Genomic DNA, 13,292 nt, shown 5'->3' on the forward strand with positions numbered 1-13,292 from the left:
ATTGAATTTCCTTCTTTGCATGTCATAACTGAATCCAAGTTTGCAATCTAGAATCTAGCTCTAAAACTATTGCTCAAATCCATAATATTTTGTCATGGCTTCGAAACAAAGAAGACTGCTTAGAAGTTGGTAAATTCCATTGAGCTTCGATAAGCAGTAACCAAATTAGTGAAGCAAGACAGGTAACTGCGCTGCATATAGGCGCCTGTCAAACTCATTGAGTGTCTATTGAATCGCCCGGCTATTTGTCAGCTCGTTGATTTGTTTGCTTCCCCACCTGCAAATCACTGATCAGGCAGTCGAATAGAGGTTAATTCCAATTCATTTCTTCAATTGCTTTTTCTTCGCAAGACTTTCCTTTTCTTCGTAATAGATAAGAAACATAGGCTACGGGACTGGGCTTGACTACCCGTTGACCAGCGCTTCGATTTCAATATAAATAATAAGCTAATGATTCGAAAATGAAAGTAGGAAAGAATGGTGTAGCTGTCTAAATAAACAGCTAGGTAATTGCACGCTTGATCAAGAAAACCAGCTCAAATTCAACCTTACATATTAAGACAAAGCTAAATTATCAGGTTAATCATGCAGTTAGGCTGCAAAACCAACCAATTTACACAAATTACGTTTCCTTTCATATGTCATAATGTAACTACAGGACTGTTATGCCACATAACTTTTATGCCAAAAGATATCTCATGCGTTCACTTTGTACTGGAGGAGCAGCTGCGCAAAGGGGTCGTTGGGCAAGGGGGCAGTAGGGCAAGGGGCAATTGAGCAGGGGGCCGTTTGGCAGGGGGGCAGTAGAGCAAGGGGGCAATTGGGCTATAAGACAGTAAGAAATTTCTTGCAACAATTATGAAATTTCATGAGCGTTAAATTACTTTCCCGAGAGCTGAGTTGCACAACCACAGCAACCATAGAAGTTCAGCTAACTATTTTCTGTATTAGAAGTTACATTACATTAAAACAGTGACATAACCGACTCTATATCTGGCAATTAAGGACAAGATATGTACAGAGGAGAACAGAAACTTATAAACAGTATGTCGACGACCAAATAAATATTACTCCAAAAATTATGTGTTTTTTAAAGACGTTCCTGAGAGAATGATGCTGTTAAAATATAATATATAAAATATAATATAAAATTTAATATAAAACTGAACTGAATTTAACTGAACTGTTACTTAGTCGCATGCCTTGTTGAAACATTTTTAAACTTTGTAGCTGGAATCAAGATAGAACGGTTTTTAGTTTGTCGTCGACTTACTGAAGTTCTTCTCTGACTTACTAGAAATTCCTGCATAAAAAGAACCTCTATTGCGTGCTCTTTTTTAATACATAAATAAATTATTCGCAAATAAACTACTATGCAAGAACCTAACGAAATGATTACTTCTAACAGATTTTCGTTGGCTTATTAGCAGTGATATCCAAGACGCATTCTGAATTGAACTCAGAAAAAGCTAGAACTTCTTTCCAATGGTCACAAGCAGGCCTTTTGGCAGTGGCACCAATGTGCACGAAGCCAAGTGTATTCTTCTGCACGGTCGAGTGGTTTCTCACCTCGATCAAGATCCCCGTTTCTACCAGCCTCTCTAAAGGTACATCAAAATCAAATGTTTTATTGAATTGCGGGTTGGTTGTCCTTTTAACAACATCTGACACCTGCCTGTATACTCGCTCTTCCGCCATGTAAACACCAATCTTGACAGAAGTGCCTGCAATAAGAACCCGGGCATTGCTTAGAGTTCACATGTTAACCTTGAACATGAAAAGATGGCATAAAGTCAAATGGTTTCCTAGCTAATGTGGGTATTTTATGAGGGAACTCATTCCATTATACATTATATATCAGTGGAAGAAGCTCTAATTAGATTTGAAGAATTATAGGACTTTAGAATGCTAAGATAATGAATTTTGAATAAGATACAAATCTTTATGTCAGCAATTTCTAGTTGATGCTTGGCCCGATAATAGGGGAGCAAAATAACGGTCTGATAAAATATGAGCTTCATGTGCAAGGTACGTTTGCCACGAAGATTTTGTACATAACAACTTATTAATTCTGACCAATTATAGCGGAGCAAAGAAGATCAGAAAAGGTGAATTATGCATCCAGCAATGCATATTTTTGTGCATAAATTTTTATCCATATCTAAAGTATTAAATTTCGAAACTGTTTAAGTAGTGGGAGGTTGTTAAATTTTTGAAATTGAAGAGACCACAATCCACCATAAAAAGTCGCGAAGTCCGTAAGCAGAGATCGTATAGGATCCAATTAATCAGATTATAGTTTATCAAGTAAAAATGCATGAATGAACGTTATAGGTTGACGTTTGAATAAAGCCCAGTGAAACTACAAGGCAGCCTCAAGAAAATTCTTACTTGGTTGCTGAATGCCAAATTTGGTGGTGTAAGATGCATCCACAATGCGAACGGTAAGCAAATGACGCAAAAGCTGGTAGCGTACGGAGACTGTCATTTGACCACTTCCAATCTGGTCATCTGCAGACGACTAAAATGATAAAGAAGAGTTGCTTCGGCATAGTGCTAGTGCTATAGTGCTAGGCTAAGACAAAAAAACAAGGGACAATGTTCAAGAAACTATTTGCTATCCTGTCCCATATTTTAGTGGGCTCCCGTATAAAGGTAGGCTATGGGCATGGGGCCATCTTTTTGGATGTCAATTTTTCTTAACAAGTCAACTTTATGAATAATTGCAGCATTCAGAATGCTGTCTTTGGTGGCTGAGAAAGTTGAAGCAGCGAATAATCGGTACCTTCGTATAATGCGAGGCGAAACTATTGAGCGCCAACAGTCATGAAGGATGCTAACGAATACGTAACTCCTGTGAAAAACATATCGGTAGGGAAATTTTTGATGTTCACATTTTTAAAAACATCGATTTGAAAAGACAACCTTGCATAGCCAGAGATTGAGATATTGTTGTTACTACACAGTTTTCTAAAAGAAGCTAAAATACTCTTAAATGCTATGAAGGTTTCTATTGTTTTCATAAAATCAGTTGAAACACAGGAAATTGCTTTAATTATCCAATTTCCATTTCAATGATAATAACAGTTCAATGTTCTTTTGCTGCATAAAGATTGTCTAAAGAGGAGAGGCACATTTCTCTTATAAACAAATTAGAACAAATTCAACATTAATCTGTATCATAAAAACAAAAAGGCTAGATATTCTGCAATTTCTGTCTGTTAGAAAAAGATAGCAGCATTTTATCCTTAAAATTGAATTTGGTCGGCTCGCTATGTTTTGAGAGTGGCTCTATCCAGCTTTCCTTCCTTTAAATACCCTAGATGATAAACAACTCTAGGTCCTAAAGCATAAACATGATAACAATTCTACCTCCAGTTCTTTTTCTTCCATTGGATGCTTCAAGTGCTGTCTATACGTGTTCAGGGTGTCTTGTCTGCAATCCCGAGCGGGTAAGACGGTTTCTCCAATGATAACTGGCATTTGAGGCAGCCGGCCATATCTCAACACAACTTGGAATCGAAGCAGCAACTTCAAAAACTGGTTATAACTTCGGCAATGAATCGTGAATGTCTCATTGAAGGTTGGGTTCTGCAATCCGAACTGATAGTCCGTGGTGCCGACATGCTCCTTTCTTGGGTATTTCATTACCTCTACTGCCAAGCCAAGTTGGCTCAGATCGCTGAACGTGAGCATTCCATTTTTCTGCCGTACCAAGTATGGATGGTCACCTGGTTTCTCTGCATCAACGTCCACTACATCACATCGATCAGCAAAAAGTTCTGGCATGATTTCAGAAACATCAAACACTTGGGTGATCTTAATAACAAGCAGATTTTTGTCACTGTGATAAAATGTCGTGAACTCAAGCTCTCCGCCAACTTCAGAGACAACACGCAGCGTGGATTGAGAGGTAACTCTTCTTGGCCTAACTCTAACTTCTAACTCACTCTTAGCTCGTCGTGATTTTTGCTCCTTCTTATTATCGACATGGTTTTGGAAAATAGAAATGTCAGACTCAGAGTGAACCCTTCTGTTGCGTCTATATTGCCATTCTTTTTCTAACGGGCAACTATCCTCTTGCGCTATTCCATACTTCCGTCTTCTTTCCTTCAACTTTCCCGCATTCTTCTCCTCTGCAGTTCCTATAATATGCTTGTTGCTGAGTGATTCTTTGCTGCTGAGTTGAAGAAAAACCGGTGCGGTGGGAAAATTGATCGAAAACTTTGGGGATGCAACTTTGCTCTGAGATATCTTTCTGGAATATTTGTCAGAGATAAGATGATATTTGAATCGCTCTCTTCGAATTCGCCAATACTCCCAAACTTTGTAGATAAGATGACCCACTAATGCGATGAACAAAATCAGAGCAAGACAGCCAAGAATGATAACTGAAAAGCAATCAAATTAAGTCATAGTAGCAGTGTATTGTATTGTATTGTATTGTAGTGTACTTTATCGTATTGTATTGTATTAAATCGCTTTGTATTGTATTTTATTGCATTGTATGTTGAATTTTACTGTTACAAAAGTGGAGAAAACCAATTCAGACTAAAATGAAGCAACTTCATGGATTGAATAAGGCAGTTTGTTTGCTGCCGAAGAAGGTGTGCATTTATAATTTATATTCACGAAACCAAGCTTTTATCAGGTTTAGAGTCTTTAGAATTTTTGCTTTATCAGTCTTATCAGGAGACTGAGTGATCTGACCACGATTTATAGTTCGAACTAGGGAGAAATATTATCAGAATAATAATGGTGCTGCAGAAACAAAAGCAAAAGTAGAAATTGGCTCAAAGGGGCCCAGCCCCCCTGAGTCCCCCCCGCACTATATCTCTGGTGCACTCTTACCGCTTTTTTGAATACCCTTTCTTCTTTATATAAGTTGATGATGATTTGGAGATGATAATAAAGGTAGCAAAGCATTTCGTTGCTTTTTGCTTGCAAAATCCTCAAATTGGTCACCCTTCTATAAAGTTGACAAATCTTTCAAAAAGAGCTTTTCGTGTCCCAAATAATGTCCCAAAGAAAGATTTCACTAAGATTAACTGAAGGGTGCCGCTATATTTGCATGCGTGCTGGAAGGGGCGGATTTAGAGAAGTGTTGGGGTGTGCATTTCCTGCTCAAAGTAAATATAATCAGGGGTGAAGCCAAAAATATTTGGGGGGGGGGGAGGGCAAAGAAGCGCTTTTTGTCGACAAAAAGGGTGTGGCTCACTATTAAAAGGTGTTGTCAAAATATAGGTATTCTTATAGGCTGCTTTAATGCATTTCTGTTTCAAAGTCGCTGTGAAATTTTTCGCCTTGAGAATAAACCAATCAGAACAGCATTTGAAGACACCTGACTTTTTTTTGGTTTCAGATGGCCTACGTCTTTCAGCATTCTTTTTCTCAAACAATCTCGCCTATAAAACGTCAATAAAATAGGTTGGTAATTATTCATTTCCTGTTACTTGTACACAATCCATGTAAGTTGATTTATATCAGATTATTATTCAAACATTTGAATTTCAAATTGACAAAAACTGGCTTGAAAGTTTCATCGTTCTCCCAATGTCATGTCAGAATTATAAAAATTGGCAAGAATTTCTTCAAATTACTGATTGTCGGCTGCTTATTGGCCTGCTCAACAGCAACAGTTTTAAGCAGATGCACTAACTGGATCTCGCATGCTTGTGCAAGCTTCGATAGCGACCTTTGGAAGTATTTGAAGAAGTTATACTGGCCTTATAAATGTAAACGTAAACCTCTCTTACCGAAAGATGGAATTCCCCCTTCTAAAAACGTTCTGAATAAATTTTCTAATCCAGTATCGCTTTTTGCTGTTTTGCTCGCTTTTTTGATACAATTAAAATTTTAAGCTTCTGATAAGAGCACTTCGATTGTATTATTTTTTACGTTTTTGTTTTTTACGACGAGACAGTCGCTATATTATTTTGTAATATTCGCAGCAAATTCGCATAAAAATTTCTGCCAGTGTAAATTTTTTTATCGACTTTTCGCCGCAAGAACTCCTTGGAGAGCGTCGAGCAGCCTGCTACAGTGGCCTTTTCTTCATTCACACATAAATTGGTTCTGCCAGTTGTAAAATTGGCAGCTAAAAAATTCGTGGCGAGAAATTCTCTTCGCGCGAAAAATTCGTCTCGTGTAAATCAGTCTTTAGTTAGAAAACGCTGATTCATGTTACTTTAAACCTGAGGAGAGAAACTAGCCAATTAATGCCACCATTAGATTTTATGATGCAATTGTAATGGCAGAATAAGTAGCCGTTGTTGATGCTCCCACGCCAAACGAGTATTGTAACGAGCAATTTATGATAAACGCACACGCGGGCCATTTCATGATCTTGTGTAGCCTGGGAAACCAATGTTTTCTATTTCAGAGTATGTTCAATTGTCATTGTTTCAGTAATATGAGCGGCTCTGTATTATGAGCCGCTCTCTATATTCAATGTTTTTATTTCCGCGAAAGTAGGTCAACTGGCCAACTTTTAGAGTTTTACAATGTTTATACAGGTTAAGTATCATGTAATGCGTTATATAAATGGGCCAGAAAATATATTAGTATGTTTTATTTACAATTTGATTTAATACTGAGTTATAAACAAGCGAGAAAAGTGGAATCGAAGCTGCACTGCTTTTAGGGAGGATGCAAATTAGGCCCCTCTTTCTAGAAGTCTTCCGTATTTGGACCTGACAACGTCTTCGAATTCGTTGCTATATTCTGACCTCACAGCTTTGTGGTTACAATGTCGATAAATTATCAAATTTGATTTGGCAACAAAGATAATCTATGATAAAAGAACCCATTTAAGGAATGTAGTCCAGAAACATGTTCAATTATAAAATGCAATGATTTCTGGCAATAAAAATTTATAACGACAAAATTGGAATTTTATTTTGATATAATGGCGATTATGAATGCCAATATCCTGGTAAGAACAAATTCGAATATCATCATACACTCCACTGATTCGTCTGGCATGGCTACACTTTTTTTAAAAATAAACTTAGTGTAAAATAAACTTTCAAAAATAAATAAATTTTCTGAATTTGACATCCAAATTATGGAGTTTCGGCACTTTAAGGTTTTTAGTCACGAAAACCTCTGCAAATCAAAATTCTAAGTATGCTACCTTTTCAAAAAAAAGAAGAAAAAATTAGACATTTTTTAAAAAAAAGGAAATTTTCCAGTTTCTTAAGTTTTCTTGAACTTAGTAATAAAGTTTTCTTAAACATTTGGATACTCCAAGTCTCACTTTAACATGCTTTAAAATAATTAATTTTGAGGCGTTGATACCCTATTCTGCTCTCAACCACCTCCTTTACAAATTTGTTCTTACATTTCCGCAATGTACCTTCTTTTGGCTGAGTTAAATTCTACATAAGTTCCTTTGTCAACTTCATCAACCTGCATGCTTAACTTGTCAATCATTTTTAATACGCATAAGTTGTATTCATAGAGTCTCAGAACGCAGTCTCATAAGATCCATGCAACACCCAAAGGCCAAACAAAACCAAAGTAACCATTAAATATTTTTCTGACAAAATCAACAAAACGTTTTCTTAAGCATTTCGTATCATGAGGATTAAGCACCATCGAACTAAGATCAATCTAAATACTACGTACTTGCTGTTCTTGGGATCTCCATTGCTCAATTATATTGCTTTTGAAGCTTCAACATGATTGTTGAAGCAACTGATCTTGAGTCTGTTTTTATTCTGCTTTCAAAATCCTCTCGTAGTTTTCTCTTCTACGAATAAGGAAGCACAAATAAAGTTTTCTTTCGCTTTCCTTTATTCACACAGCTTCAGATCAAAGCCTTCTTTTTACAAACCTAATGACCAATTCTGTGGTCACATGACATCCATATCAGGAAGAGCTTCCTGTTTCTTCGAAAAGGATAGCCTCGTTCTAACACCACAGGACAATGATATAGAAGCGCCGAAGGCGCTAGATGTCTAATTCACAGGTACGCTGTGAGGCAAATTTGTTTACTTCCGCCATTTTGAACAGTGGGAAAAAGGAACTTTCTCCTTACTGAGCCCGTATAAATTTGCAGTGGCGTAGCGTGAGCGCAGAACTAAGGCATGCGGTAACATAAAATATACGGCCATGTTGAATGAATGTAATCTTAATTTCAGCTTCTTAAAAATACAAACGGTAATTAATGATAATCGTGATAATAAATTCTCAACAAAAAAGAAGAAAAGTCTGGTGTTGCAGAACATTTCTGCAGCCCAGCACACACCATCCACGACCTTGCCATCACACCACTACTTAGACTTAATGACAAACGAGAGAGTGCTTGTCGAGCTAAGGAGCAATATCTCATTGGCCTGGCGAACACCCTCACCCCCAACGGCATGAACAGAACCACCGACCGTTAACTTTACAAAACAACTTATCACCTATCACGCCGCCCTCACAACCCACACCATGTTTTCCCTACCATTATAATCATCATCACCACCATTACTATCATCAACATTCCATTATTCTCAGTTCCATCACAATTATTATTATTATTACTATTTTTTTCATGTTTATAGTCATCATTATCATCTCATTGCATCAATCTCCATAGCACCACCCACATCCCCTTACATCACCCACATCCCCTTCCCTCCCCCACTTCCATCATCCCATTTTTTCTCCACTGCGCTGCATTCACACCATTCAACATCCACCAATCCGGTACCACCATCTCACATTTCAAATCCATTCACTCGTTCGTTTCATTTACTCTGTATGCCAGGGCGAAATATTAGTATATTCTTTAAATTTAATTTATTTTGAAATTTTATTTCGTGACATTGGATTCTCGTCGTCGTATTGCTTTGTTCCTGTATATCTTTCATAGCAACACTCATCATTGCAAGATTCACAGAATCCGGCGGACAGCCTATCCTGCGGTTCTTCCTTCTCACACATAATAAATTTTGGTGTCTATTCTTTGCATCACAGGCTCCGACACAGGTTGGAAAGTGAAGGGGGGCCAAGGGAAAAATTATCACCCATGCGAAAAGTTTTTGAAAAAGCTCAATTGTATGAGCTGTGAGAGTTGTTAGAATTGAAGATGCTTACATGTGTAATGGTTTTAGAAAGTTGTTCCTTGCAAATCATCAACTATTTGGCAAAGCTTGCGCTCAGGTCTTCCGCATGCCCTGGTCCGTAAATTCTGACTATACTGGCAAGCCTTTTGACTTGAATTACGGAATGCAGATCATGACAAATAGACTTTGACCCCACTTGGACGAAGCTTTTTCTCTTTCTAACAGTCACAAAGTAGAGAATGGAAAATAAATAGATTTGAAATGATGCATCACGCAAAGAATATTCGCAAAAAGCAGCTTATAGGCAGAAAAATGTTGCGAATTATCAAATATTTGAGAATGCTTGCGCCAAGGCGGACCGAAAGCTCAAGTCCGGAAAATTCTCACTGGTCTCAGAAGCTTCTCTCGAGCTTCTCTCGAGCTGCACTGAAGCATTTCACGTTTCTCTTATTTTCGACAGGCAAAAAGAGTGATGTCGAGGGGCTTCAGTTCTTTAGATTTTTCGAATTTCACAATTTTTGGCCATCTATTTACTTGGAAAAATAGCCAATTGGCATGTTGGCGCTGGAGTTCACTGCATGCTGCTCATGACCAGTAAAAGAAGCCGTTTATTGCGGAAAATGTTATGCATTGGCTTTAACACTACAACGTATTTATTACCGTTAGAAGTGTTGCAAGAATTTTAGAATTTGTCTAGATTTATTTACGCTTGACCCGCAAGCGTAGCATACACAGACGCTACGCCACTGTAAATTCGAATATCGATGTGAAATTTGGTGAGTGGCCTTATATTGCACTTAAATTGATGAATTGATGTTAATATGATTTTGTCCAGACAATGTATAGAAGCGTCGAAGGTTCCGCCATTTTGAATAGTGGCAGAAAGGAACTTGCACCATACTGAGCCCTTAAAATTTTGGTAAAGGTAAATATTGATTTCGTCCACTTCTCTTTCGAATATCGGTGTGAAGTTTTGTGAGGGATCTTATATTGCACTTAAATTTACAAATTGATGTTAATATTGGAAACATAAGTCGTCATTCGCAAATTTCAAGCATTTACAGTTGCGTTGCTTGCTGGGGTGTTCTCTGTATCAACGAAACTCCACAAAATAATGATTGTTCTATTTTAAAATGGATCCAGCTACAATTTCTAGACACTCCAAGCATTATTTTCTTGCTCTTCATGATTTTCTCTAATGATGCCCTGTATGCCAGGGCAAAATATGATAAGTGAAATGTTGAGAGCGTTTTAACTGGGTTTTAATAGTCAAAAGCTGATTAGCATTAACAACCCGAGTTCGATTATTTACCTTCTGCAATTATTTTCAAGGAGAACATAAACAATATTCCCGACGAATCTGCAACAATCCGTGATGTTATTTGCATTTTACAATTTTTAGGTACACTCAGAGAAAAGCTGTGTTAGAGACGTTTAAGATGTAAGTTAAAAATATCTAAAATACAATGCCGATAAAAGTGTAAATACTAATAAAGATGAAAAGAGGATGAGTAACAGGACACATCCCTGAGTTAGCAGTCAGCTGCCTGTGTGCATCTCATTTCACCATAACCATCTGCACGAGGGACGCAGCGGCATGCTTTGCACCGTGACTTGTCATTCTTCACCTGCTTCAGAATCATCCTTTTGAAACTTATTGGAAAAGCCTTCATCCATTTGTCATTGAGTGACGTCAAGCTCTTCAATGCCATGATGCCACCACGCGATTCTTTCACCAATGGCACGTAATCATCGTTTGTGTCAATACTGAGCATGCGCAAGATTTCTCCATTAGGAATCTTCAAGTGGTAGCGGGTGTTGAATGAGTCCTTCCCAATTACATCTGAATTGAAAAAAAATTAAACATCTTTAATTTTTTGAAAATTATCAAAAGCAAGAACATTATGAAATCTTACATCGAAGAGCGAGAAAATCACAGAAAAGTTGTCAATCAACACAACTTGTTACTCACGTTTCCTGAATCTATAATTGTTTATAGAATTTACAATGATGCCTTTTTCCCTCAGCATATTATTTGTTGCTATTAGCTCCTTCAGGGCTCCCGAGTAAACAGCTATTGAATCAAGGACGACAACAATTTTTGTTGACGATGCCCTGAAAGCCAGATTAGCCGCGAATTGCAAAGCTTTGAGCCCGCTTGAAGATCTCATGTGGTTCTTGCACTCAAGATTATCCAAGGCAGCGACAAAATTGCTAATATGCCCTGACGCTTCCCCTCGGCCTGTCTGGATGAACGGCTTGGTACGATGGTGTAGACCATTAAATCCAACAACAACATACCTGAAATGAAGATTATACCCCTACCATATCGATTCAAAAGAAGTCAATAAGTGTGTATATATTCATAATAATGAAAACGCCTAATAACAGCACAATTTGATCGCCGGGTGTGCCTAAGGCTCAAAAGTGCTGCTATATTGTAACCAACTGAAGAGAAATCTGATGCGATTTCGAATAGTTCTTTACAATATCAGGTTTAGTTCCTCAGTTCGGTTGTGATGTCCTTGATTCTCAAAATAAACGCGTACATCTGTTTCTTGACCTTACAAATATTAATATTCACCTAGCAAAAATAAGCCCGTAGATCTGACGAAATACAAACCATTCAAACATGAATGACCTTGAACATAGAAGAGGTAAATACCTTGGGTCGATTCTACTTTGACGAAGATGGCTGTCCAACTGCACCATTACAGATTTCAAATTTTTCAAAGCCTTTTTTGTATGTGACGTGTCTCTTATGATGAATACAAAGTCGACAGAATGCCGAGGTTTGTGTAGGTGCGAGCGAGTGTTGATGTCTTGGCATGTGACTGAAAAAAGCGTTACATCAAAAATAAGTTACCGGAAATGAACGTCCATTGCGCGATAAGGCGCTGAAAAATTAAATGGGCAGCTGTTTGTGACTTTAGGCCCTTGCTGCCCAAGTAATGATTCTGATCCACCATCGTTGCATACAAATAATACTTTTGCAATATTTTGAATGAAGAAATTAAATGAAAATGGAAAGTCTCGATGACACTATCACTTGAATGTTAAGCTATTTGCTAGTCTCTGTTTTATGCCTCACTTGTTTTGCTTCTTTAAATAGCTTAACATCCAAGTGTGTATACGAACAGTATGATACGAATAACATAATAAGATAGAACTTGTGGAAGATATGCTGCAAAAAGTACAAACCACATTCTTTAGGGAACTCTAACTTTATCCCAAGTTGCAAAGCTTTCTTCGTATAAATCGCAGCGAAAGGACAATGAAACGGCACACCGTTTCTTGCTTTTTTGACACACATTGATGCCTCTTGTCGACAAGCCATGAAGTAGGGTAGTGGCCGTAACACATTGAACGCGCTATTATTTAGACAAAAATTGTACCATTTTACTCTACATTTCAATAGAATCAATGAAGCAAAGGCGGCTTAAATTCTTTATAAACCCCATTATGAGATAGTGGCAAGTAAAAATTTCATCTTGGACATACCCCTGTCAGGAGGGTCAAGTTACATTACTTACAGTGGTTCTAGAGAACTTACAAAGGGATATTAGAAGATTTTGATACAACAGAACTGTTATTAGAAGATCTTGATACAACAGAACTGTTATTAGAAGATCTTGATACAACAGAACTGTTATTAGAAGATCTTGATACAACAGAACTGTTATTAGAAGATCTTGATACAACAGAACTGTTATTAGAAGATCTTGATACAACAGAACTGTTATTAGAAGATCTTGATACAACAGAACTGTTTCTTTTTTTTGATAGACCGATGGCTCTCAAGCCTGAAAATTCCAGTTGTCTATTAAGTATTCTGTATAAAAATTTATGAAAACGAAAGCAACAATGCGTCTCTCGAAAATAAAAGTAACATTTGATAATCAACAATGTCTAATTTTAAAAATCGCCAAATACTTCCATTGAAAAACAGCATCTGTTACGACACACGAAGGATACTGCTACCATGAGTGTTATTATAGTTACCTTGACAACGACGTTGACCTGTTATTGAATAAACGCCTACAAACTTCCGTTGGTTGTGCTATACACTTGGGCAACAGATCAGCTCTTTCAAGAGCTTGACACTGAGGGCATCCAGAAACCTCCCATGAATTTACAAAGGACACAACATCAATCGAGATTTTGCCATTTGGTAGTCTTAAGTCGTCAGCATATTCGACGTTATTTGTGCCAAACAAACCTGGAATTAAAAATTAA

At 37.5% G+C, this 13,292-nt stretch overlaps 2 protein-coding genes across 2 annotated transcripts in view; both read right to left on the minus strand.

Moving 5' to 3' along the window:
* Nucleotides 1-1,399: 1,399 nt before the first annotated feature.
* On the minus strand, nt 1,400-10,280 carry LOC135687813 (synaptotagmin-11). Its single transcript, XM_065204481.2, has 4 exons — nt 7,630-10,280; nt 3,373-4,391; nt 2,392-2,521; nt 1,400-1,724 (listed from the first exon to the last, which is right to left on the minus strand). Exons 1-4 carry the CDS (start codon nt 7,649-7,651, stop codon nt 1,402-1,404), a joined length of 1,494 nt encoding a protein of 497 aa, XP_065060553.2. The 5' UTR covers nt 7,652-10,280; the 3' UTR covers nt 1,400-1,401.
* Nucleotides 10,281-10,480: 200 nt separating this feature from the next.
* LOC135687806 (uncharacterized) overlaps nt 10,481-13,292 on the minus strand; it is a 30,007-nt gene continuing 27,195 nt past the window's right edge. Inside the window, exons 28-32 of the mRNA XM_065204474.2 lie at nt 13,059-13,275; nt 12,258-12,427; nt 11,722-11,890; nt 11,029-11,357; nt 10,481-10,899 (exon numbers count right to left, since the gene is read on the minus strand). Coding sequence (XP_065060546.2) covers nt 10,589-10,899; nt 11,029-11,357; nt 11,722-11,890; nt 12,258-12,427; nt 13,059-13,275 — 1,196 coding nt within the window. The 3' untranslated portion in view covers nt 10,481-10,588. The remainder of the gene's footprint in view (nt 10,900-11,028; nt 11,358-11,721; nt 11,891-12,257; nt 12,428-13,058; nt 13,276-13,292) is intronic.

This window comes from Rhopilema esculentum, chromosome 20 (assembly GCF_057945365.1).
Source record: "Rhopilema esculentum isolate cy_ngs chromosome 20, ASM5794536v1, whole genome shotgun sequence".
NCBI classification, from domain to species: Eukaryota; Metazoa; Cnidaria; class Scyphozoa; order Rhizostomeae; family Rhizostomatidae; genus Rhopilema; species Rhopilema esculentum.